The sequence below is a fragment of the Taurulus bubalis genome, assembly GCF_910589615.1.
Source record: "Taurulus bubalis genome assembly, chromosome: 1".
In the NCBI taxonomy this organism is placed as follows: domain Eukaryota; kingdom Metazoa; phylum Chordata; class Actinopteri; order Perciformes; family Cottidae; genus Taurulus; species Taurulus bubalis.
The window spans coordinates 34,225,118-34,249,594 of NC_136589.1; the positions used below are offsets into that span (position 1 = coordinate 34,225,118).

Here is a 24,477-nt window from a genome sequence, read left to right on the forward strand (position 1 = left end):
AAATCATTGATGAGGTGGAAAGGAAACAGCTTACTCTTTTCCCGTTGCTTTAAGTCATAAGGACCGCTTGTGCATATACATATTTGGTACAATGTTTATGTTGTCACAATATATACATTTTAAAATAATTTACACTCATACAACAGTTTGTAGTTTATATTATGTATTTACCATGAAAATATCTTTAATCAAACATTAACTTAAAATTTCACATGAGCAAACACACTGGAGACAATATCACAAAGACATAAGAACCATAAGAGTGCACCAAAACCACAACACAGTGTAGTCCAACTCTTTGGATAACTGGACACACTTACAGTAGCCCATTCAGTGTTTGGCAGAGTTCAGCATGATTGGTCCATCAGTGGCATAACATAACACTTGATTTCAGCAGGGCTTCATCTACAGACTGTAAGACAATTTGTGACATTTTCCATCTTAACGTGCATTAGATACTGTACACGCTTGAATTATTATTTATTTTTTAAATTGTATACATTTCCACATATGTTGTTGAATTGAATAGCTAAGTTCATACAATATGATCTGTCTGCTCTTAAAGTTATTAGTTGAGCAAAAAGAAGCTTGTACATCGCTGCAGTCAGTTAAAACGTTTACATTTCTTGGTGCGTATTAAAATAAAAGTACATGCAACATGCGATCCATGCATTAAAGTGCATAAAATAATGCAGTCTGGAATCCAGACCATACGTGTTACACAGTGGCTGTTGGTGCTGTACCAAAAGTTTGGTTACATTCATTGAGCAACGCTGTCCATAGGACGAGGAAGTGTTAATTCAGTAAGTTGACAGTCAGCAGGAGAAAGGGAGTAGGAAGCTCGTATGTGACCCGGTTCAACAGCTTTGAACTACAAGCTCCTGTAACCGCTGCCTTTTACGTCTGTAGTCGTTTCACTCATGTCTTTAGGGTAATGTATAATTGAGCCGACAACACCTGCAAGGAAATCAGAGAGCACAGATTAGGTGGACATTCATGACCATGTGGTTTTGAGTTCATCTAATATTAAACTCCATCACCCGCTCAGTATGTTAACTGAGCAGTCTGCAGTGACTAAAGAGGACACAAAGGGATTGTTGTTTTCTTACCTCCAGTGTGCCTCAGACCTATGCAGAGAGTGTGAGAAAGACAAAGCAGATGATTATGCTTTACATGTCCTTGTGAGCATGAGACTCCATACCAGAAATCATGTGACAGGAGACGTTTCAAAATGTAGCCGAGTGTATGAGGGTATTTAGGGCGAAGGAGGTTTTAAATTAAAGCAGATGTAAAGATTGAATAGCTCCGGCTGTTTGCTGACAATATGCAGCACTGCCTTCTACTAAATGTTGCTGTATCATGAAGGCTGCTTTTGAGTGGGTAGCTGGGCTATGCAACTCATTTTATTATTAATTCCATTGGAAAGTGAAACTCCTATATACTCACCATGCTTTTTGGTGAGGAGGAGGCTGATTATGATAAGTCCTGCGAAGGCCAAGAGCGCCAGGATTGGCATCAGAAACTGAGGCAAAAAAATCCCTGGAACTAGAAAAAAAAAAAAAAAAATGCAATTGTAACCTGACTGCGTGCCAACCAACTGGCCTCTGTAAACTGTGACTGTAAATGGAGGTGGACTTTTGCAAGCACAGGGACAAACAATGTTTCACTTTTGTATAAGCCTTTCATCTTTTAGCTTACAAAGGGCCATGCAGGAAGAAATGTAGAAACTAATTTCCTCTTATTTTTATTCCTGATTTGTTCGTATTTTGTTAGTAACCATAGATTTCTGGGATTTACCAATGTTTTCTTATTTTTGCTGTTCCTTTAAGATAACTTGATCCCAATGAAGACCAACCAAAAACCCTTGGATGATATTACATGCATTCAGCTACTGAATGGCTTGCATACTGCGCTTAGATGCTTTGGCCATCCAGGCCTCGACTTCCCTGTAAGGCCAGTCTTAACGCTCCAGTAAATTATGTTTACTTTGTTTATGGTACCTCAGTTTCACCATTGCTGAAGTTCTTCTTCCTCTTTGTGGCCTCTCTCCATTTATTTGGCATGTGCCAGAGTATTTGCACACTGCACGACATCTGCCCCATTATAGTGTTTAAGGGACATCGCCCATGCTAATAAAGAACAATTGGCCATCAAGTTATTATCACGTGGGATTCATTATTCAGCACACCTGGGTATGAGCAGAGTTGGATGGTTGAGAACATTTGGTGCAACTGGAGGTAACTTTGCTTTCTCTTCACAGGAAGTTAAGAGAAAATGTAAGACAATGTTGCTAGATGAGGCCCATTTGGTCATATGACTTGCAGTCAATTGCATCAGCTGCCTCCACCACCAGCGGCATTCAGGCTTTTTCTTTTACACCGATTTCCAAATGTAGAAATAGTCAAAACTATCAGGCATGTACGGCTACAGACCCAGAAAAGGTGTTATCTAATAGTCCATTATCTCTAATATAGATAATAATATATTACCACTAACATTGTATTGACAATAACAGTGGATGAATGAATAATGTAGAATGGGTTCTGCCTTACCATAAGGTAGCACCCGATCAGTCATGTCAGAGTGCATTTAGCGCAAAAATCATTTAGTTTCTATTAATACTAATACTTTCGCACTTAATGAAAATGCGTTTCCATAAGAGAATCAAGTAAGGGTAGAAATCAAAATGCCATTAGGGGGGGAATTACTGTATAGTCCAGGGGTCAGCAACCTTTCGTATCCAAAGAGCCATTTTGACCTTTTTCCACCAAAAAAAAAAAAATTGTCTGGAGCCGCAAAAAATATTTGATATCACAGCTTCTGAAGTTTTATATATAGTCATATTATATATACAAAAAAACTATAGTTTGTTGCATTTATGAAAGTAACTGCAAGGTAGCAGGTTTGATACCGGTCCTCTTCAGTGAGTTTTACATTTTAAACGCATATCTTTTGCTACGTTTACACTGAGCGTCCTCCTCACTAGAGCACCGCAAACAGAGGACAGATCCGTTTTTACTAACGGACGCCTCACTGTCTCATGAGCTGACACAGAACCAGCAGCAGTAGTGGAGTTTGGAGACGTGATCCACTTCCTGAAAGTATATCTACTTTACTCAGTTTGCTGCAGCAGTTGAGGAATCGCTCTTCTGCACTCATCTGCGCGCGAGGGCGGGGCTCTGACTCACGAGTAGCCAGCTGCAGGGGCTCTAAGATAAGAGGGCTTCCCTTTAAAAGTTTTTCCACTAGGCAAAAAATAAAATAAAAGAAAGTTGTCTTTCCTTTTTTTTTTTTTTTTTTTTTGTCAAAGCCTCAGGGAGCCACAACAGACGGGCGAAAGAGCCGCAGGTTGCCAATCCCTGGTATAGTCCAATCATATGTTTTGCCCCAAGACGGAAGACACCATTATGGGTAATGTTAACTTAAGAAAGGTTAACAAAATACTGCAAGGTCAACAATGGGGTCATTTCAAAAAGACGTATTTTGTGGGTAACATGCAGTCATTAGATTTGAACATCTTAATGTGAGATGATAGTTACAAAATGCACTCTCAAAAGTAAGAAATACACACCTGACTGCTCCTCTGAAAGCATTAGTTCTCTCATCAGCTTGATGCACCCCTCCTGGAGGTGGGTCCTCTCCGCCTTTGTGCGCTGCTCTTCCCGGTCCCACGCCACTTTGAAAGCCAGCGCTTCTGGTACGTGGGATGTCCACGTGCCGGCGTGGTCCAGAGCCAGATAGACCTTCCCATCATAGAACACACGGTCGGCCCAGTGCAGCTGAGACCCCTCCATTATGCATTCACGTGAACGAAGGACAGTGTGGTTTCCTAGGAAGGAAGAATAAAGGCCAGTAACATACATAACATCTGACTCACCATGACATGAGATCTAAGGTGAGGTTTTGATTACGTGCATTTTTAGAGTCGTCATATTCATTACGAGTTCATGATGATATTCTTACTCATAACAGAAGTCTGGTTGAAAGTGATAAGAGTTGGAAGAAGTGGATCCGCTGACATGGTTTGGATGATGCCGTCAACTTCCTGGCTTTTGCCAGTAAGAGAGATCCCATTGAGGAGGACCTGCTCCACGACATGCTGAGCACCTACGACTCCCCGCTGCTGGACCTGCACTATGATAGTATCTAATGGAGGGGCAACCAATATACATACATTAAACAGCAAAACAGTAAAAAAGAAGGTTGACTACAAATGTTGCTGTAGGCTTTAAGTTACCGGAGAAATGTCTTCATGTAATTAAACCAGAGATGCAAAACAGGCTAAAATGTAATTTGTGCAGAAAATACTCAAATGTTAGAAGTGAATCCTGCATGAATATATGAATACATTTACTTTGCAAAAATAGAAATGGATTAGAACTGTAAAACAAAAACAATCCACCAGATGAATAGTCCTTTAAATTATGAATGCTTTCACATAAAGTCCTTTCGATAGTGTTTTGTTGGTCTAAGTGGCAATAAACCTTCGACTGAATGTAGTCCAATAAAACACCCCAACTCACGATGGCCTCATAAATAAATCTTTGTCGACAGTGTCAACAAAGACGGAGTCCTACATTTATTTATTGCAAGGCCATTGCATTGACGAGTGCAGGTCAGCTGTGCAGCAGCAGCCTTCTCCAGAGGAGTAAAAGCATTCAAATAAATTAATCTACCAAACTGAACTAACTACTCTACAACAATTACAACCAGTTTTGCGGTTTTAACAGTCCGTTTTTCAGGTTTTGTGTATAATTATGACTTCTTGGTGTGACCTATTAGCGACACAGGAAAGCAACACAATGCAAAGAGACTCTTACCTACTGGAACGGGGAAACCCAGTGATAAGTCGTATGACATCAGCACCAACATGACAAGTAAATGCATTTCTAGCGTTACTTGTTGACGACTTAAAACCCAGCGCGTTCAACCGTCTCCGGGGTTATAAATAGACGGGATCGTATTAAGCCATTTACGTAGAACCGGCGCAGAATAACACATCCGAGACAGGAGACCGAACTTTCACAAATACTTGACACCCACGAACACCAGTACGACTCTCCTCCTTTCCTGCTGTAGCTCGCTCCCTATTCCTTTCCTTTAAATGTGCATCCGTCTCGCTCCTGATTGGCTGATGCCGCTGGCACGTGGGCTGGAAGGTTCTCCGCCACAGATCCAGTTTAACGAGGTTGTGCTCCAGGGAAGTCAGAGGTGACCATCCGAGATGGCAAACATAACCAATTTCTTCCAATTTTCCGAGGTGTTTAATTAAAGGGGTTTAAGGTTTTTTTTTCTCCACTAAATGTATCTGACAGTATGGTTAGTGATTCAAATATGCTTCACCTCAGTATCAGCTATAACATTAGGCCTGCCTTGCTCATGCTTCAGTGGTAATGATCCACCAATACAGTGTGTGTGTAACCTCTGTGTGTAGCAGGAAATAAACGGTCTTTCTAAAGTCTGTTGTTCTCTCATGGTTAACAGGTTTGTCTGTGTTGACCAGTCTGACTGGCCAGGCGGTGGTCACTCACTCTGGATTTAGTTGATGTCTCTGGTCTCTCACAATCTTCTTTTGGAGACGAGAAACTTAATGTTGTTTGACGTAAATATGACAGTCAGCAGGTTACGTTTATAGCGCAAGTTCGTGATAACTGACCAAGTGGTGAAGCCATCTCTGTTTCTGGTCAGGGTTAACAAACAACATAGTTTCTGGTCAACATACTTTGTGGGATAGGCCCCTCCATTCTGGAACAGGATAGACACACTTTATTTTGTGACCTCATGTTTGAGGTCACTAACAACTTAATTGACCTTTATGGTATCCTAAATGAAGGCCTGTGAATCCAATCGTCATTTTATATAGGAGGGTTTTATGTTGTTGGTAAGTTAGTAAGTAACTCTAACTGCTGCCTGCCTTTTCAATGATTCTGTGACATGCAGATTCCAAAAATATTCAACCAATGTTCTAGTTCAAACTGGATCCTTTTAAACTTGTTGGTATCCGGAATGATACGGTCTGTTGTTTTGACTGGTCTGATAATAAGGGACATTCTGTTCATCTCACTCTTCCAGTTAATTCTTAGGTCAAGTATGAATTCTGTGTTCCCATTGTTATCATATCTCATCTGTCATATGAAACGTTCTGGGGGGAAAATGACGCAGGAGCATTCTAGTGATGAGATATGTTGTGCACATGTTATGTATTTTGTCACTAAACCTTTAAATTGCCTCAATCTTCTGCAGGCGGATCCTTAAAATGGAAGGTATGCAGGACAGATGGGAAGTGATGATGTAAACAGTCTGCTGTGTGAGTGCAAGGGACTTCACAGAGAGGGCGGAGTTTAGGAGTCCGGCTGTTTTATGCTTCATGTAATCCCATATGGCCTGATTTACAGTAATAAAATGACGATAAACACATCACAATGTTATGAACAAGCTTGTGATCCTGCTTACTTTACATAGTGTGTCTCATGTCTCTAGAATGTGCTTGTATTTCCTTTGTGTTGTTCTCATAACCATAGTCAGTTGTGACACTATATATATATCTGCATCAAGAAATAAACAGCGGTCCATTTAGAATGTTTGTGTTGGGATTTGTAAGTTTTCTATTTCGTTTTCTTATTGTTATTCTTGTTCTTGGTCTCAGTATTAATCAATAAGTATACTCACAACCTTGAAAGAAGTCACACCACTGTGTAAACAAAAATGATAGAAAATAAAATACCTACATTGAACATTGAACTTTAGCATCATATACAAAAGTCTTATCAGTAAAATAAAGAAAAGCAGAAAAATAAGTAATTCGGCAGAATAGACTACGATTGCAAAGTTACTGTATATCGCTGTATAGTATTGGACATTATGTTAACGGAATAATAATGTTGTAGCTGATCTAAGTTGAGCTTCATATACTGTTGCACAGTTTAATCAATAACAATGGATCATATTCTATTTATTGAATTGTAATTATAGCGGTCAGATAAATCTAATGTAGTCAGAAGTGCATTTCCTTCTAAAATGAAGTGCAACTGTTCTATTTCAGTACAGTACTTGAGGAAAAGGTAGGCCTATTTATTCATGTTAAACCACTGCTGATTTGATATTTGTAGTGGCCATTTGTCCGATGAATTAAAGAAAATAAACATAAATCAAAGAAAATAAACATGAATCAAAAAGCCACTGACGCACCGTGGGTATGTAGATTACGCAGCCAAAAGAATGCATTGTCCATGCGGGATTCCGTTTTTTCGGATTTTTATTGTTATTTAACAAAACAAGCAAACAAACAAAATAACAAAGCAAGTCCTCATGCTGCCTCTCCTGTGCTGGTCAAAAATTCTAGGCTTACCCAGGAGCATCATGGTTCTGTACCCGCCTACTCCTATATATATATATATATATATATATATATATATATATATATATATATAAACCCCAGGTGCCCACAGCCTTACCCGATTAATAAACCAATAAACAATCTAAAGACTAAGTAAACAACTACAAATAATTAAAAACTAAAAACTATCAAAAGAAAAAACTATCCTAATACATAAAAAAAAATCAAACTTAAATAAGCAAACAACTAGAATTATAGTTGTATAACAATACTACTTGTGAGTAAAAAAATCTTATATTAGTCAATTAATAGCTCCTACAGTTTTGATTTAATGAATTCACAGTACAATATGTACCCGACATGTTTTCGTACATGTGAGGCACCAGCGCCATCTAGTGTCCGCCCGCAGCACGAGCCTCCACCGGATTGGCTGAGCAGTTGTCAGGACTGTTTACAGGAAACATGGCTTCTCGGTCTGTTGGAGAGCTTCAGGAGATGGAAGGTCAGTAAATATGGAAAGATTAAGCCGTGCCATGATTGTATTAGCTCGGGGAACCGGCATTCATTTTGACAAATGTATCTTTTTGTATATGAGCGCATCCGCGCACATCCCCGTTACTCACCACACCTTCATCACTGGCTTGCTAGCTAACTGGCAAACAACAACCCTCGTTAGCTGACGTTACACAGCGAGCATCAACTCACCCGCTTGTCCTCTCATTTCAGTTTCCATGGCTGCGTCGTCAAATCTGAATGGGATGACACTGTATTTGATATTTAACGTAGCGCGTCTGCTCATACAACATGTGTCCACATTGCACTCAAACCTGCACACTGGGGTCCGAGCAGCTAGCAGCTAGCACGGTTAGCCGTGTTTACCCTGTGTGGTGATGTGATTGAGCGAACCTCCACAGCGAGTTGTAGTTAAATTGCAGCAACTCTGTGGTCACATCCAGCTAAACTAGCTACTCTAGTGATGGCGTAATCTCAGTTGGGCCCACACGTGCCTTTTTGCAGTGCAGAAACCTGATTTAGTTAACAGCCACTGGGTTGTGACAGTCGGACAGAGGCTGGATGCTCCACATGCACCCCCACCCTAATGATGAGCAGGGCCCAGTGTGTGTGCATCTCATGACACGTGCATCAGCTCAGCGTGTCCCTGATACAACAGCACTGCGTCTGTGTGGTGACCGTAAGCTTCGCTTCTCTTTGTCCGCGGACTGTAGTGGACCGGAGAGGTGAGTCCGAGGAGTCTGGTGACGAAGAGACCAGGAAGAGGAGCATCAATGGCAACGTGGACCCCAACCAGCCCCCTGCCACGAGTAAGTCATCACATCTTTATCAGACACACACCTTTCAACGTGAATGCTCAAGAAGAGTGTGACAGTCTGTCTCGTTGACTGCACCACATAACGATGATTCTTCAGCCTTTTATGTCTATATCATGTTTAAAATACCTTGACTTAAATTAACTGATTTATTCTTGCTCTTATTAAAGGTAAAGAAGAGTCTCCTGTTGACATGGACACCATCACCTTGGACCCAGAGGAAGAGGTTAGGCGATGGTCTAAAAACTATCATCTTTATAATGCCTTTTAAGTAAAAATGCTTGACTCCATTTGGTTGGGGTGATTATAAAAGATGTCATTTGTCTTTTTGAAAAGTAACATTTTGTGGTAGATTTTATTTGTAGAGATTCAGAATGGAAGCAAAGTTCTTTATTGCAGTATTGTGTTTATATAAAAAATATTCTTCTCTGACAAATGTTTTTGCCACTGCAACTATATCTCTGGGGTATGTCGATCCATACGTGGGCTGGACACTCAAATGTAAATGACACAATTACCCCTAACTGCTATTATACTGCAATATGTATGTGATGTCATCATAAGCTGTCTCTTTTCTTTCCAGGATGTTGATCTTGTTCATTGCCGTATTGGGAAGATTGAAGGATTGGAGGTGCTACAGAAAGCTAAAGTAAGTAACCTCAGTATTAAGCGACACTGTCAGTAATGGATGATGTCATGGTAGCAGCTTGGTGTGCAGAATCTGGAGTTATCCCTCTATTGTTATCCTTACTAGAGAAACCAGACATGGTTGCAACAATCTTATTGTTTCTTTGTTAATTATTTTTTATTTTATTTTTTTTAAATTTAAAAGAAAGATGAAGGTCTATGATAAAATACAGTTATTGATTGTATCTTCGCTTAGTTGTGTTTTTTTTCTCCCATCTGTGTCTTTTACAGACACTCTCCTTAAGACAGAATCTCATAAAAAAGATAGAAAACCTCAACAGTTTGATCTCACTGCGGGAACTCGATCTCTATGACAATCAGATTCGTAAACTGGAGAACCTGCACAACCTCACGGAGATAGAGTAAGTCTGAAGAAAACTTTTGTTTCTGCATAGTATAGAGAATCCATCCAGAGAAGTCCAGATATTTATGGTCAATCTGAATTCCACACACTACTATCTAGTGATTGTTGGAGTGTGGAAAATTACTGTATTATAATTTTCTTGTAGCTGACTTGGAACAAAGAACCAACATCTGAAATCCAATTAATTCTGATGAACGTACTTGTTTGGTTGATCCACAGGCAGCTTGACATGTCCTTCAATATGCTGAGGAAGGTGGAGGGTTTGGAGCAAATGACTCGGCTGAAGAAACTTTTTCTACTTCACAACAAAATTAGCAGCATTGCCAACCTGGAACACCTCACAGGCCTGGACATGCTGGAGCTGGGCTCCAATCGCATCCGGGTATGACATAAAGAGTCTCTTGAGACATGAGAAATCAATGCTACACATAAAAACATGCCTTTTCAAATTATACATCAAAGGAAGTGAGTGAATTAACTATGAAATCATTATGTTGTGTTTATTTGTGTCTCTTATTTTTGTTGTGTCCACAGGTCATAGAGAACCTGGATACGCTTTCATCTTTGCTAAGTTTGTTTCTTGGCACCAACAAAATAACTACGCTTCAGAATCTGGAGGGTTTACACAACCTGACTGTTTTAAGCATTCAGGTATTCACAGATTCTCTTCAACACTTGTGGGAGTGGTTAAAACGTGTGAATGGAAATATTGGGGAACCATTTTGTGTACTTTCATTTGCAGAGTAACCGGATCACTAAAATTGAAGGTCTACAGAGTCTTGTCAGCCTGAGAGAGCTCTATCTGAGCCACAATGGCATTGAGGTCATCGAGGGCTTGGAAAACAACGTGAGTTATAGAAATTCCACAGCTTATTTCTGAAAGGACCGAATGCCGAACTGCCCATCGCGTAGTTTGCCAACTGTGCAAACACGTGCAACAAAGTTTGTTCTGTACATTCAAACACGGTTTGTTTTCCCTCACAGAAAAAGCTCACAACCCTGGACATCGCAGCCAATCGAGTAAAGAAAATTGAAAACATCAGCCATCTGACAGACCTGCAGGAGTTCTGGGTATGGATAGTTGTCAAAGTTAATCTAGAATTAGTTTTTGATGGGCTTATATTATGCTACCTTATTATTTAAATAAATACCAGCATGCAGTAGCACAGGCCTGGAGCTGGATCGCCTCAACGGAGTGCAACCGTCATTACTTCATCATTTATATGTGCTTGTCCTGCTGTGTAAAATGCAACTGATTCATTCATCTTTCAGTAATAATGAAACGTTTTAAATGATATACTCATAAAATAGATAAAAATATTAATCTAATTTGAAATTGCTTGATAGATAGCTAAAATAAATCAATTGATATATTTATGAAATAGCACGTTAAAGGAATGTAGTAGCACATGGTTAGTTGATTAACTTGTCTATTTGACAGTACAGGGTTTCAAAGGGAAATATGAAAGCTGTGTTCACAAATTGATGTAATTCAATTCTTGAAAGGGAAATTATTTTCATTCATCAGTTTCCTATTGGTGTCAATTAATTTCCCTTTATAACCAATTTCAACACTGTTTATACAGCACTCTGGGCCTTCTACTGGTAAAAGCAACCTGCCAATGTTGAACATTTAAATGCTCCTAACATGAACATGCGTCATCAGCCATTTCTAATGAAATTGAAAAGCTCTTGCTACTTCCCATAATGCATCAGCAAGGCTTTGCCACCAGAGCCCAAGGGCACCGACAAAACCAAGTGTGCTTTGAAATCAAATGCCTCCAAACCGAGTGCTTAAAGTTTGTGTTTGTGAGCTGTCGTGACTCAGTCTGTCCTCTTATGACTAACGTCGTCCTTGGATTCCTTCCCAGATGAACGATAATCAGATAGATAACTGGTCAGACCTCGACGAGTTGAAGAACGCCAAGACTCTGGAGACGGTCTACCTTGAAAGAAACCCTCTACAGAAGGATCCACAGTACCGGCGGAAGATCATGCTGGCGCTGCCCAGTGTACGCCAGATCGACGCCACCTTCATCCGCTTCTAAGCAGCAGGGTGACGATTCCCCTGCCAGCTTTGCAGTGTTCTCCCTCACCACCCTGCGCGCCCGACCTCCAAAACAAACTTCAATTTGAAACACACTGGCCTCACTGAATCATATAGTCACGCCGTACACAAATACATATTCCAACATTCACCCTCACCCTCACTTATGGCTCACTCAACATACATGTATGCATGCATGTATGGACTCATTCACACCTCAGTCTATGCTATTGGGGTAAAGCTTATTTATTTATTGAGCTGGATATAAACTGTGACTGTACCCATGCCCATTTCCTCATTATTCTTCTGCACTTATTTTTTTTTTCTTGTATTGTTTTGCATGTGAGGTGGAGTAGGGAGACATATGTCCTCAATCATTTAGTGCCCATCAGGAAAATCAGTTTTGTTTCTGACATTGTTGAGGTTGCACTGCTATTATATGAGAAGAAAGAGTGTCATTCTTAGGGTTTGAGGGATTTTGTTTGCGAGTTTATTCTTTTTGGTTGGAAAGGGTGAAACTCTTCTCACAAGGTGCACAGTGAGTAACAAACGATTAAACGCACAAACACATTCAAGGAGAAGTCCCTTAGAGAATATAATTAACATATTTTAGTTGTCAGAATGAAGGAATTGACCAACTTTACTGGCACCGAAACATCTCAAATTAGGCCTAACGCATCACAGTGACACATTGTAGTTCCAGGCCAGTTCATTGAAGCTGCTTACATTTGTCGTTTGAAGGAAAACAGCAAAAACTGATGAAGCGTTTTAATAAACTGGTATCATTACTGATGAAGGGCAAATCTTGATCTCTATGCCTTTTCCTTGTCCACATATTTTACAGCCCATTCTGTGATTAATAAGAGTGACCTCTGCATTAAAAGCTCATGAGAATGTAAAAATCATTTAATGTGTCCATGAAGATGGTTTTGTAATCAGTTTTTTGTGTGTTGAATACATCACTGATTACAGCTTGTTTTTTTGACTTTGGGGAAATTGTTCATACATTTGATCTGTTCTGATAACAGTAAAATGTAGATGTTGTTTTTTTAAGTAAATTTACTTAATAATGACAGGACTAGTCTCACATATATGTTGAAAACAGATGTAAGATAAATTACTTCTTGCTGTTAACAATTTTGTTTTATACATTTGAGGTCAAAAGTTTTCAGATATGACACTAAAGTACATATTCTGTATTATTATTAGAGTAGTGCTTAATAGATACATGTATATTTATGTTGCCATGGGATTTCTTAGATCAGGCACTAAGGTGAACACCTTGAGCCAAAACGAAGTGACCTATCCTTCTGGTCCCCTGCAAATCATGCTTGAGTGCACTTGATTTACTCCCAGGTTACAATGAACAGGTGATGCATCTTTTGTATGAGAATAATTTCCCACCTCAGGACTAAAAGGTCACATTTGGACAACGCACAGACGCATCAGATTACAATGCATTGCTGGGTTCACGCAGAGAATGCCAAAACTAAGTGCTTTCTGTGCAACATAAGATACTGATCATTAGCATCTAATTCCTTTCATCTGGGCCTAAAGTGCATCTTCAAACTGTTGAATCAGCCTGATGTAACGTTGTATATCCCCTTGTAGGCAGGGACATAACCGCATATTATGCTGGTTTGTATTGTCGGTGTCTTTAGTTGACAATTTGCTCTCTTTTAAAAGATTTGAAATTGTCATAAATTAAATTGTTTATGATTATTGGATTTGACCATAACTCAACTGTAGAATATGTATGAGCCCATTATACATTGTTGATGTGAATGTAATGTAATGTTATATTTCGCTTCACATAGAATTACAATTGGCCAGTGGAATTGGAAGTGTCACTTAGTGTATTAATTATAATTTGGAAATCTCCTGATGTCGACAGTCAGTTCCATCATCACCTTCCCTTCGTAAAGTGAAATTCATTTTCTTTCTTTCTTGTTAATGGCAGGCAGCACAGCAGCTTTATTTGAGAACCGTGATTAAGATAACTTGACCTTGATTGATTACTGAATGAGCAATTATTCAAATTGTTAGTAGCTGATTGTTGGTCAAACTGAGTCTTCAGTTTCCGGACTTGGTTCATGCTGTTTTCAAACTGAATGTATTATGCAAATAATAAAATGACACGACTTAAAGAGAACGTCTATGTAGTTTTAATTTTAGAGGTATAATATTTGGCATGACTGATACAGTCCTATTTTGAAGCAGAATAGTCGCCTTGTCTTGATTTCAGTATTGTGTCAAGACGTTCCTACGTCACATTTCACAATGCAGGGGTATCACTATAGTGATTCAAAAACATACTTCAAAATCCAGTGCAATTAAGTGTATTCATAAAAGGACACTTTAAAGTTAAATTTCATTAGAATTATTTAAAGTCTTCTTGTCCTTTTTTTTCTTTTGCGTCATGAAGATTCATGAATGTGAAATATACTTATACAATGATCAGCAACTGAATTATAGGAATTCACTTCATCACAATAAACAACATCACTTAAGATGAATCTGCAAATGATACACTGATAAAATACTGCTTGTGGAAAAACCCTAAAACAAATCAAGTGTTTTCCTATTTTAATTATAAGTATGGTCTAGTATACTTCTTTCATTGTGCTACCATTGCAGTATTGTACTATATGAATATGCTAGACTGTAGATATATATACGTATATATATATATATATATATATATATATATATATATACGTATATATATATATATATATATATATATATATATATATATATATATATATATATACGTATATATATACGTATATATATGTATATATATACATACATACATATATATATATATATATATATATATATATATATCAAGTATATCAAGTACCGAGAAAACTAAAACATTTTTGCTCAGGAAATGCAACACAGTTCAAAGCATTAGAACAAAATATGTGATGAGTCTGCTTGGCCTACTGCATTGTTTAATTTGAATATCGTTAATAAGAGTTTTTGTTGAGGAAATCATTTTAGTTTCTAGAGATTATGAAAACTGAAGGGAACCGATAGGATCTGCATAAAAAGCTATAAATTACACTGAATTAAAAAAATAATAATAATTATGCCTGTAAAATGCCATTTACGTTTACTGGACTGCATAACCCACAATGCAGAACAATCCTTTGGTGACGTATGGGGGCTCGCGCCGCGCCAGGCAGGCATCAAGGACGGCGTAGCGCATGCGCGACATTTATGTTGTTGTTTGTGGCGGTAAGATGGCGGCGCTCGGAGACACCTCAGCTCCGGAGGTGAATGGGTTAATACAACAATTCACAGCAATAACAGGTAAAAATAACATTGTATGTAATGTTTGATCTATTAAGTAGGTTTTGGTTATCCAACTGGAATAGCTCCATTGTCCAACAAACCACCAAATTAGCGCGTGGATAGAAAAACGGACGTTAAGTCTTCCCCTGGCCCCGACGCTGTCAATGCTTTGCAGTGCGGGGAAAAAGCACAGACAGTTATCTGCTAAACTCAAGTGAAATATTCCGTAAAGGACCAAAAACCCATCCGATTTGAGTATAAGCTGTCATAACCACTTAAAAATCCCCTATTTTCTTTGTAGTGCTCATAAGCGTTACTATCTCGCCGTCTCGAGCTGGTTTTCTGCTCCTTTTTTTCCATTGCATGTTGTTTGATAGTGTGGAATGGACGTCGGCTGTGCAACATTTCCCTTCTTCATCACCAGCCGGGCTTTACGTTGTGTTACTCTCCCCTCTGACTGTGACGCTAACCACGCTCGCATGAGCTCTCCGTCCGTCTCCCACTACCGGTTCAGAGGTTCCCGGTAGTTTATGTGTGCTTTGACACGATCGACAGTGTGTTATTTCTAAGTTATTTAAAAGAGAGGATACTCTGTTCGGGGGCTGCTGTTTCTGCTGCTAGACCTGGAAAGTGAAACGGACATGCGCAGTGGGCACGGATCAGTGTAGCCAAACGGTGCTGTTCAAAAAAGACTAAAGTTAACCCTCGTTTCTGGTGTTTTCTCACATGCAGAGCATTTCCATAGTTTCTTCATTATGTGGATTCGTGGTCTAAAGTGGTTTAATCACGAATTCGGTGTTTTTGCAGCCAGTTTGTAGCCTACAAATAACGTAGCCCATGCTTGAGCTACATTACTGCTTACTTACTTACTATTTCCCAAAGCATAACTTAGCCTTTGTAAAGACCGGATGCCTTTTTTTTCTGACGTTAACTTTCAGGTAGTTATTTCGCTTTTCATTCATTTCAGTACAGTGTTGGAGTCGACCTGCTGATAACTGCTGCTTCTCCATCACAGTGACCAGCGTCACTGGCTTTTAAGAAGTCACGCTGTTGTTGCATTTCACAGGACCCCGTTGTTGGAAACTTTAATTTAGCATTTACACTAAAGGAGGACGTAATTTTGTACAAAATACTAAACAGGATGTTCACATGTCTTGTCATGGGCCTGTTTCAAATGTGTGCATTGTCACAAAAGAGTCAAATGAATGAAAACTTGTGGCAATCAAACACAAAAACTGTTTAGCTGTATGTGATCTGTAGTAAACAGGTCAAAATATAAAGCATACATTAGTATGATACTTTAAATGGATTCATTCAATATACAACAGAGGAGCTGTATTGCTGTTACTTTTGTTGTAAACCATCAGTTTTACTGTTTGGCTCATTTAGATCTTACTTACTATACGTTGCATTTCTAATGTTCGCAGATTTACAGATGCGTCATCGCTATCGATGTGTGCAGATAAGTAACAAGATATTGCAGCACAGAATTGCTGTGTACAGATTGCCACCCTGAGAGCGCTGACGAGTTCACCATGCAAACCCTCACCTATGTCCGACGCCGTTTCAGGGGCCACAGAGAGCGTAGGACAACATATGCTGGAAGCATGCAGCAACAACCTGGAGATGGCAGTGACCATGTTTCTGGACGGAGGCGGGATCGCAGAGGAGCCCAGCACCAGTTCAGCAGCTTCAAGCAGCAGAGCTCCCCCTTCAGAGTAGGCTGATATTCATCCTCACAAACCTCTGTCAGATACAAGTAAAACTAAGTCTTTCTTTTGGACACATTTTACTTTCTTAAAGATACAATCTGTTTATTTGTTTAGTGCTCCATATTTGTCTTTTAGTTTAGAGTAGTGGTTGTAAACGGTGAGCTGGGAGGAGAATTTGAGGTTCAGAACACTGCTGTGGACAAAATAAGAGATTGCATCTTTATAACTTGTTTGATACCAGATGTTTTGCTCTGGATTGCGTTGCTTCATGGAATAATATTGTATGTATTTCTGTCTCAGTGAAGTACGAGCACCCATTCCCCAGAAGCAGGACATATTGGTGGAACCTGAACCACTGTTTGGAGGTATTATACTTTTCTTATTTGGCCTCATGCAAACCGATGTGTAACATAATTGTTGTTTCTGATTGTGCTGTTACAGTCGTCTGCTGAAACTGACTTCTGATGTCTTTTATACATGCAGTGCCAAAGCGAAGAAGACCCGCTCGATCTATATTTGATGGTTTCCGAGACTTCCAAACAGAAACTAGTGAGTAAATGCAGTCTTTCTCAGCCTAAAGGATGCTGTGTATGAGACAATCTGTCACTTTTATTTCTGTCTCAACCTTTTTCACTGTGTCTTAACTTCCTGTAATGACTATGAATGTTTTTCTTTTCCTAGTTCGCCAGGAACAGGAGCTGCGTAACGGTGGAACAGTGGATAAGAAACTGAGCACCCTGGCAGACCTTTTCCGTCCTCCCATTGAGCTCATGCACAAAGGCAGCTTTGAGACGGTGAGGAGTCAATCACCGGACACTTTAAACCACACGTCTTTATTCAGTTTGTGTGAACCTTCAGTGAAATTTCAGATGGTGACTGTGTAGCTCACAGGTGGGGAAACCAGGTCTGCCTTTCGTGGACGGGCAGGTGTATGCAGTTTGTCATTTTTTATGCATGCATTTTTCCCTCTCTGGTTGAATGTGCACTCACAGTATTTGTGAAATCAGCTGGTGTAATGTGATCATATGATCACACACCACTAATGTAGATGTAATGATTGTTCTCCTTAAAGAAACACATGTGTACTTCATCAAGCTGCAGCTTAACCTTCTGGTCTTCATCCAGACTTGCCGGTTTCACAATTGATAAGTGCCGGATCACTAATTGTCAAAATCCCGCTTGATTTCCTGTGTTTGTGCTCCCAGGCTAAAGACTGTGGACAACTGGAGAACAAGTGGCTGATGATCAACATTCAAAATGTTCAGGACTTTGCCTGCCAGTGTCTGAACAGAGATGTTTGGAGTAACGATGCAGTGAAGACCATCATCAGAGAACACTTCATATTCTGGCAGGTATGTAGTTTCAAAGCTCTGTGATGCTTTCATGTTCCGGCAAACTTTGCGTTGAGGTCTTTGCAAGGGCCCAGCTACTAAAGTCATTTGATGGGAAGACCAAGTTGAACTCCATTGATGATTTGAGACAAGAATTTAGTCAGCGATGCATAAATAGAGACCATCAACAGTACAGCAACAGAAGCAGAACATAAAGTAGTGCATTAACGGTGCAAATGTTTTTTCAAGTACACAATAATGTTCTAGTACCCACTTCTTCTACCGTACAAAAAGCCTTTCAATCAGCACATGAAATCCTTTTATTCTCATAATCAAAATATTCACATATATGTAACTCAGTTCAAGTATATCTATTGAGAGGTTCATGTCTGTCTTGTGTTGTACATTTTATTTCATTACAGGTGTATCATGATAGTGAAGAGGGACAAAGATACATCCAGTTCTATAAGCTGAACAAGTTTCCCTATATTTCCATCCTCGATCCCCGCACAGGTGAGTTCGTTAGTCTTAGCAATATCCACAGATCTGATGTTCGATCTTAAATGACGCAATATTTAATGACATTTATGGAAAATATTCTGGTACAGGATATAAATCCTCAACACCAGACTGCAACTAAAATCAACAAACAAATGCCACTAAATAATACCACACTATACCTGTTTAAAACAAACATAGTTTCAGAAATATAAAAGGTAAGCGTTTGTATTTGCACAAAATAATCTTTGTTGACCAGAATTGATCCAATCTATTTTTAAAAGACTTAACTGAAGGAGCTGGCACTTCATCCTCTGGAAGCTCGCTCCATGCTTTTATTACAGGAAGTGAAAAGTGTAAAGGCGTTCCCTCTTAAATCCTACCTATTACATCTACTTTTGAAAGAATATTGTATAGTCTGTGCACAAGCTTATAACCATCCATCATGTCATCGCTACGTCTCCTATACTAGTGTAGGTAATTATAATTGCATGACATCTGTTGAAGTTCAATTAACCTCTTAAATGTCAATGTATATTTTCATTGATAAGGACACCAGACCCATCTTGAATATTTTTATTGTAATATAACTGTATATATTATTATTTAAATTTGTTATCACACAACACACAGCATTAGAATAAGTAATTTAATAGCTACATTATACAACATCCTTGAACAATAGTGCGTGATTGAGCAGGAGATCCTTGTGTGATAAGGCCAACAAGGATTTCACTAAATAAATAAGGAAGATAAATTAACTGCATTGTCATCTGTGTAATTGCATAAACTGTACAATACAGTACGGTTCGCAGATCTCTCGCCCTCGGAGTTTACGTCTGCTGTTCTAAATCAATGCATCCAAGCAGCACACCTGCTTTTGCTGCTTGCATGCCCTGTAATTGATTTTTGTTATTGACCTGTGCTGTACAAAACATGCTCTCTTCAGGTCAAAAAATGGTGGAGTGGACTGAGCTGGACGTGGCGTCGTTCCTTGAGCAGACGACTGGCTTCCTGGCAGAGCACGGGCAGCTAGATGGGCCATCCTGTCACGCACCCCCTGCCAAACGAGCTCGCTCTGTGGGTCTCTCTTCTCATGTGTTGCCTCTGATTCTCATTCTTTTTTCTGCTCAAATAAGAGCTCTCTCTCTCTCTCTCTCTCTCTCTCTCTCTCTCTCTCTCTCTCTCTCTGTCTCTCTCTGGGACTATGTTGAAATTAATAGTTTATAAACTGTGGAGCTATTATCTGGGATTTACATACTAGTAATATATGATAGCGCTTTGTTGTTGTCTCTTCCTTGTCCTAAAGGCATACATTTTTGTCAATCTGCATGGTCATCAGTCTCTTACTAAGTTAGTTACATGTAGTTATAACACATTCTTTTGTGTTATTCTACTCTGCTCTTTGATTTGTTTTCTACAGCTGCACACTCTGTTTTCTGTTCTAGGAGAGTCTGATTGATGCCAGTGAAGACAGTCAGCTGGAGGCAGCGATCCGAGCCTCCCTACAGGAGACCCATTACGAGTCCTCAAATGCTCCCGAAGAGCCCGATTCCCCCCGGTCCGAAGAGGAATCCGATGCAGAGCCTTTCTCTGACAGTGAGGGTCCCATCTCTGTTGATGGCTCAGACAGCGAAATGCCAGTACCCCACGAAGAGAAAAGCTTTACCAGCAAACACACACCACTCCCTCCGGCTAATGCGGCTCAGCAGCGTCTACATCCCGATAGTTCCACTTCTTCCCATAGAAAGTCTCCATACAAAGAAAACAACCACAGTCACAAGAAGGAGAGCAAAAAGAACCACCTGGAGCCCTCAGCTGCTGGTCCTAGTCATCCTCAGCCTTCTGGAGACAACCACTGTCCCCCAGCGGAGGAAAGCGCTGGAACATCCAAGACCAGCACCACCAAAACCTGTGACGTGGACTGTCCTGACGACAATGGTACGCCAACGCGTCATTCTAAACTGCCAACCGTTGTGATGGCAGTAAAGGGAGAAGGGAGTTTGAAAGTTATTTACCACCATGTTTGTTTGTTTTTCATCATAGGTCCCAAAGCCAGGTTGATGCTCCGTTACCCGGACGGACAGAGAGAACAAATTTCCTTGTCTTCTAAAGCAAAACTTTTGGTGAGAACACATAAAAATACCTACATTTTTTAAAAACTCTCTGCTTCGTTGCAGAGAGTCAGGTGAGAAGATCGATAGAACTCTCATGTCTGTACAGTAAGTATGGAGCTGGAGCCAAGAGGAGATGCCCTTAGCATAGCATAAAGACTGGAGGGAAACGACTCACCTAGTTCTGTCTAAATGTTTACAAATCTGCCTACCAGCACTGCTAAAGCTCACTAATTAACACGATATACGCGTTTGTTTAATCCATGTCTAGCAACTAAAAACTGTGAAATCACCATTTTACTGTTTTTGGACTGCACCACTTGCCATACTCCAGGGACTGCTTTACACTTGACTTTTGAACAGAATAAACAAGATTTAGCATGTTAATTGTTGAGCTTCAGCGGTACCGATAAGTTGAGTATTTGAACTTTGTTCAATGCTAGGTTAGCTCTTACCAGTTGTTGTGCTAAGCTAAACGGCTGTTGGCTCCAGCTTCATAAACACTGTATGGTATCTGTGAGAGAGGCATCTTTCTTGTCCACTGACTCGAGGAAACAAAGATAATAAGCGTTTGCCACGGAACTATTTCTTTAAGTGAAATAATTACACTGAACAATAATGATGTTTTAAATGTCTCACTTCTGGTTTATTGCTCTTTCTCGTCAAGGCCCTGGTAAGACACGTCCAGTCCAAAGGTTACCCTAATGAACGCTTCGAACTCGTCACCAACTTTCCTAGAAGGAAGCTCGCCCACTTGGACTATGACATCACACTGCAGGAGGCGGGGCTTTGTCCACAGGAGACTGTGTTTGTTCAGGAGAGGAACTAGCCTTGTCAGACACACTCACTTTTACTTGTCTGTCTCTCTCTGTGATAGACCTCACCCTTTCACCAATGATCTGGGACGATGTCACTGGCCTTGATCCCAATACATTCTGTTCTCCTGGAATTAGGCCCCGTTTTTGCCAAGACAGCTCTCAGTGGATGGACTACTTTCCCCGCCACTCCACTAATCTGAATACTGACGTCTCTACTGGCAGCCTAATACCTTTGTACTGCTCTACAATTGGCCAGTAAGGTGTATGGATGCCAGCAATCTTTCTTTTTTTTTTAAATTGTGATTTATTCTTTTCTGATGCAGGCTTCATTTTTTGTTCTGAACTCTTGAGTCACATCAGGAAAGAATAAATATATATAGCTCATATTCAAATAAAAACAAAAATTATAATAATAATGAATCACTGATTGATGACGAGGCACCAGGGACTTGTACAAAAAGACGTTTACCTCCCAGAAAGGATGTTGAATGTCAGAGTTTATTTTCTTGCTCTTCTTGTTATTTTCTGTACCTGGGGACAGGTAAAGGGAGCCTCATTCTTGTTTATTTGACCCAAATTTGGTCTCTGACACGGTCCGTGTTTCAACAATTGAAATTATTTGGAAGGCAGGGGCACTAAGAGGAAAATGTCTGGAAATTACAGGTCGGACATCTGTTACACACTTGTGTAAATCTGAGAGGATTTGGGTGGATCGACACATTTTTACTCCAGTTTCTATTGGTTAATTAGAGACTAGTAGATTGTTTTTGGATTTCAACTTTTGATACAGAAGGGAATGAATGAAGGGTGGTACATCTCATCAGTCGGACCTACACTGTACAGAGATGGCTTAGAGAGACTGATATTTAGCTGTAGTCACCGTTTCCTTTCTTTTTTATATGCTGCCAAGAAAATATGCTGATGTTGAAATATAACCACCAAAACCAAGAGAGATTCTGCTTGGTCTTTTGTCACAATTTCAATGAATTTCACAGGCCTAATGTGATGAGGCAAATGTCATAGGATACAATGGAAAAACAATATTAAAACGGATACAGGAAAACTGTTATGGAATGGGAAAAGCAGCTGCTCTTGAGAATCATCTGAAACTACAAATATGTATTACTCAGTATTCTGTGATGAGGAATTGTTGCAGTATTCACAGATACTGTGTCTCTGATTATTGTATTAATCAAGGCACTTTAGCAACTTCATATAATAGTTTCTTGTTATTTAAGAGTCAGGGTTTTTTATCAACTAGCCAGATTTGTATTTGGCATTTAGGCCTAAAATTAACAATGTTTTGTACATGTAAGAGTCTGGAGGGACTCAAAGAAACCCTTTGAGACATTTTAGACAGGATCTGGAGTGATTATGGCTGGAGTAATATGATACCACGAAGGGCTTTGTTAAGCTTAAATCTGGGCCATAGGTGGCAGTAATGGGCCTAAATGCCAACAGTTCTTCAATAAGTAAGGCCAGGAGGAAGAGGACCACTAGACAGAGTAAATAATGAAGGTTTAGAAAATATTAAAAGAAGCCTTACGAATGTTTTATGAAGGATGTAATGAATACAGTATTTGTTTCTTCCTTAATGTTTTTTTGGGTGGCGACCAATGGTAAATATATATAAACAAAAACAATTTTTAACAAGGAAACTTCAAGCTGTTGCAGGTGTTTTTGGATAGTAGCTGTTTTCCTTTTCTATTCAACTTTTCTATATTAAAACAATACAGAGCGCTCCAGTCCTGGAAGATTGGAGGGAATGTGTGCTGCCATGACAGTTTGCTAATATCAACAAGCCACGTGGGAGAATGTCGGCTTGAATCGCACGCCATTCAAAAACATTTTGGTTGCAGACGTTCACAGGACATTTAAAGGATTTGTGGAAATGTTGCGATTTGGATATGACGAATATAAGCAGGGGTTTAACTATTCACAGCAATGTCACTAACTAAATTACTGGACGAATATTGAAAATCTATAAAGGTAAAAATAGGAAGACATGACCAGTGCGACAGTATTTCGAAACAACAGTTCCCTTCTTTTGTCACAGTATATCACTGTGATTCATGCTGTGGATCACATTTAGTGTCAAGCCTTTGAAAATACAATAAACATTTCATTGGTTGGCATCTTAAAATTAATTTTTGTTGCTGTTGATAGTCCCCTTTGAGTGAGGGCTCCCGACTGATAATGGTAACAATGTCCGTACGGGACACGGTCAGAGGTGAAAGAAAAGGACTTGCAGCTGTACAAACAGATGAGGACTCTGCAGTGTGGATAGTACAGTATGCAAAGGGCATTCCTTCACCTCTGTTTTTTGTTTGTTTTATGGACAAAAGGAGGGTTTGGGGAAATGTGCTGGCAAAGGGCGCTGCTGAGTTAAGAACTGAAGCCTTTTCCACTTTGACCGAAAATGCATAAGTTCCTGATCAGCTACCTTAAATACAAAACCACAGATATATCTTTCAGGTTTTAATTGCACAATGGCACCTTGAATTTACAAAATCAAAGGTCAAAAGGTCATCTTCAAATCAGTGAACTGTTTCCACTGCTTTGGTCGGTTTACATGGAATTCTTGTTTTTCATGTTTTGCTGTTTTTGGAGCACTTGGGTCATAAAAACATTTTCAAACCCAGCTGGAAAAACACCAACAAGCTCAAAAAACAAGGCCGATCTAGTTTGGAGTTTGTTGAGGAGGTTAAATATTTTCACCTAGCAGCAGAACCATGCGTTTATTTCACTTGAAAGCTGGAAGTAGTGCTTAAAGGTTAATGAGGTAACCAGACAGGGCCTCTCTTAACCCCACTGTGTATGAGGTTGTGTCTGTTGCACAAGGTCGATGTTGACCCCAGTCATCCATGGACCTGTTAGCTAGTTCTCAGAAAGAAGTCAATTGAAGTTAATGTGTAATGTTTGTGGATGGCAGATTTGAG

The 24,477-nt window shown here is 39.6% G+C and overlaps 3 protein-coding genes across 3 annotated transcripts; 2 read left to right on the top strand and 1 right to left on the bottom strand.

Moving 5' to 3' along the window:
- Positions 1–20: 20 nt before the first annotated feature.
- Positions 21–5,057, bottom strand: LOC306746244 (uncharacterized protein). Its single transcript, XM_079229123.1, has 6 exons — positions 4,821–5,057; positions 3,964–4,146; positions 3,572–3,829; positions 1,447–1,545; positions 1,110–1,127; positions 21–957 (listed from the first exon to the last, which is right to left on the bottom strand). Exons 1-6 carry the CDS (start codon positions 4,885–4,887, stop codon positions 872–874), a joined length of 711 nt encoding a protein of 236 aa, XP_079085249.1. The 5' UTR covers positions 4,888–5,057; the 3' UTR covers positions 21–871.
- A 3,509-nt stretch (positions 5,058–8,566) lies between these two features.
- On the top strand, positions 8,567–13,895 carry ppp1r7 (protein phosphatase 1, regulatory (inhibitor) subunit 7). The gene is made up of 9 exons (XM_079228572.1): positions 8,567–8,658; positions 8,835–8,890; positions 9,248–9,313; positions 9,583–9,713; positions 9,935–10,097; positions 10,250–10,366; positions 10,458–10,562; positions 10,700–10,786; positions 11,587–13,895. Exons 2-9 carry the CDS (start codon positions 8,858–8,860, stop codon positions 11,761–11,763), a joined length of 879 nt encoding a protein of 292 aa, XP_079084698.1. The 5' UTR covers positions 8,567–8,658; positions 8,835–8,857; the 3' UTR covers positions 11,764–13,895.
- A 1,082-nt stretch (positions 13,896–14,977) lies between these two features.
- On the top strand, positions 14,978–22,566 carry ubxn7 (UBX domain protein 7; the record flags this gene model as incomplete). The annotated part of the gene is made up of 11 exons (XM_079217951.1): positions 14,978–15,083; positions 16,636–16,783; positions 17,078–17,142; positions 17,261–17,326; positions 17,459–17,571; positions 17,983–18,129; positions 18,531–18,621; positions 19,556–19,686; positions 20,055–20,547; positions 20,653–20,732; positions 21,388–22,566. 11 exons carry the CDS (start codon positions 14,978–14,980, stop codon positions 21,547–21,549), a joined length of 1,602 nt encoding a protein of 533 aa, XP_079074077.1. The 3' UTR covers positions 21,550–22,566.
- Positions 22,567–24,477: the final 1,911 nt, after the last annotated feature.

What these genes read in the sequence shown, in the direction of transcription:
- LOC306746244 (XM_079229123.1), bottom strand. Translation starts at nt 4,887, where the DNA reads ATGCATTTACTTGTCATGTTGGTGCTGATGTCATACGACTTATCACTG. An exon ending in GGGTTTCCCCGTTCCAGTAG is followed by an intron (nt 4,147 to 4,820) that starts GTAAGAGTCTCT and finishes CCCCTCCATTAG; the next exon opens with ATACTATCATAGTGCAGGTC. An exon ending in CAACCAGACTTCTGTTATGA is followed by an intron (nt 3,830 to 3,963) that starts GTAAGAATATCA and finishes CTTCCTTCCTAG; the next exon opens with GAAACCACACTGTCCTTCGT.
- ppp1r7 (XM_079228572.1), top strand. Translation starts at nt 8,858, where the DNA reads ATGGACACCATCACCTTGGACCCAGAGGAAGAG. An exon ending in CCTTGGACCCAGAGGAAGAG is followed by an intron (nt 8,891 to 9,247) that starts GTTAGGCGATGG and finishes TTTTCTTTCCAG; the next exon opens with GATGTTGATCTTGTTCATTG. An exon ending in TCGAGGGCTTGGAAAACAAC is followed by an intron (nt 10,563 to 10,699) that starts GTGAGTTATAGA and finishes TTTCCCTCACAG; the next exon opens with AAAAAGCTCACAACCCTGGA.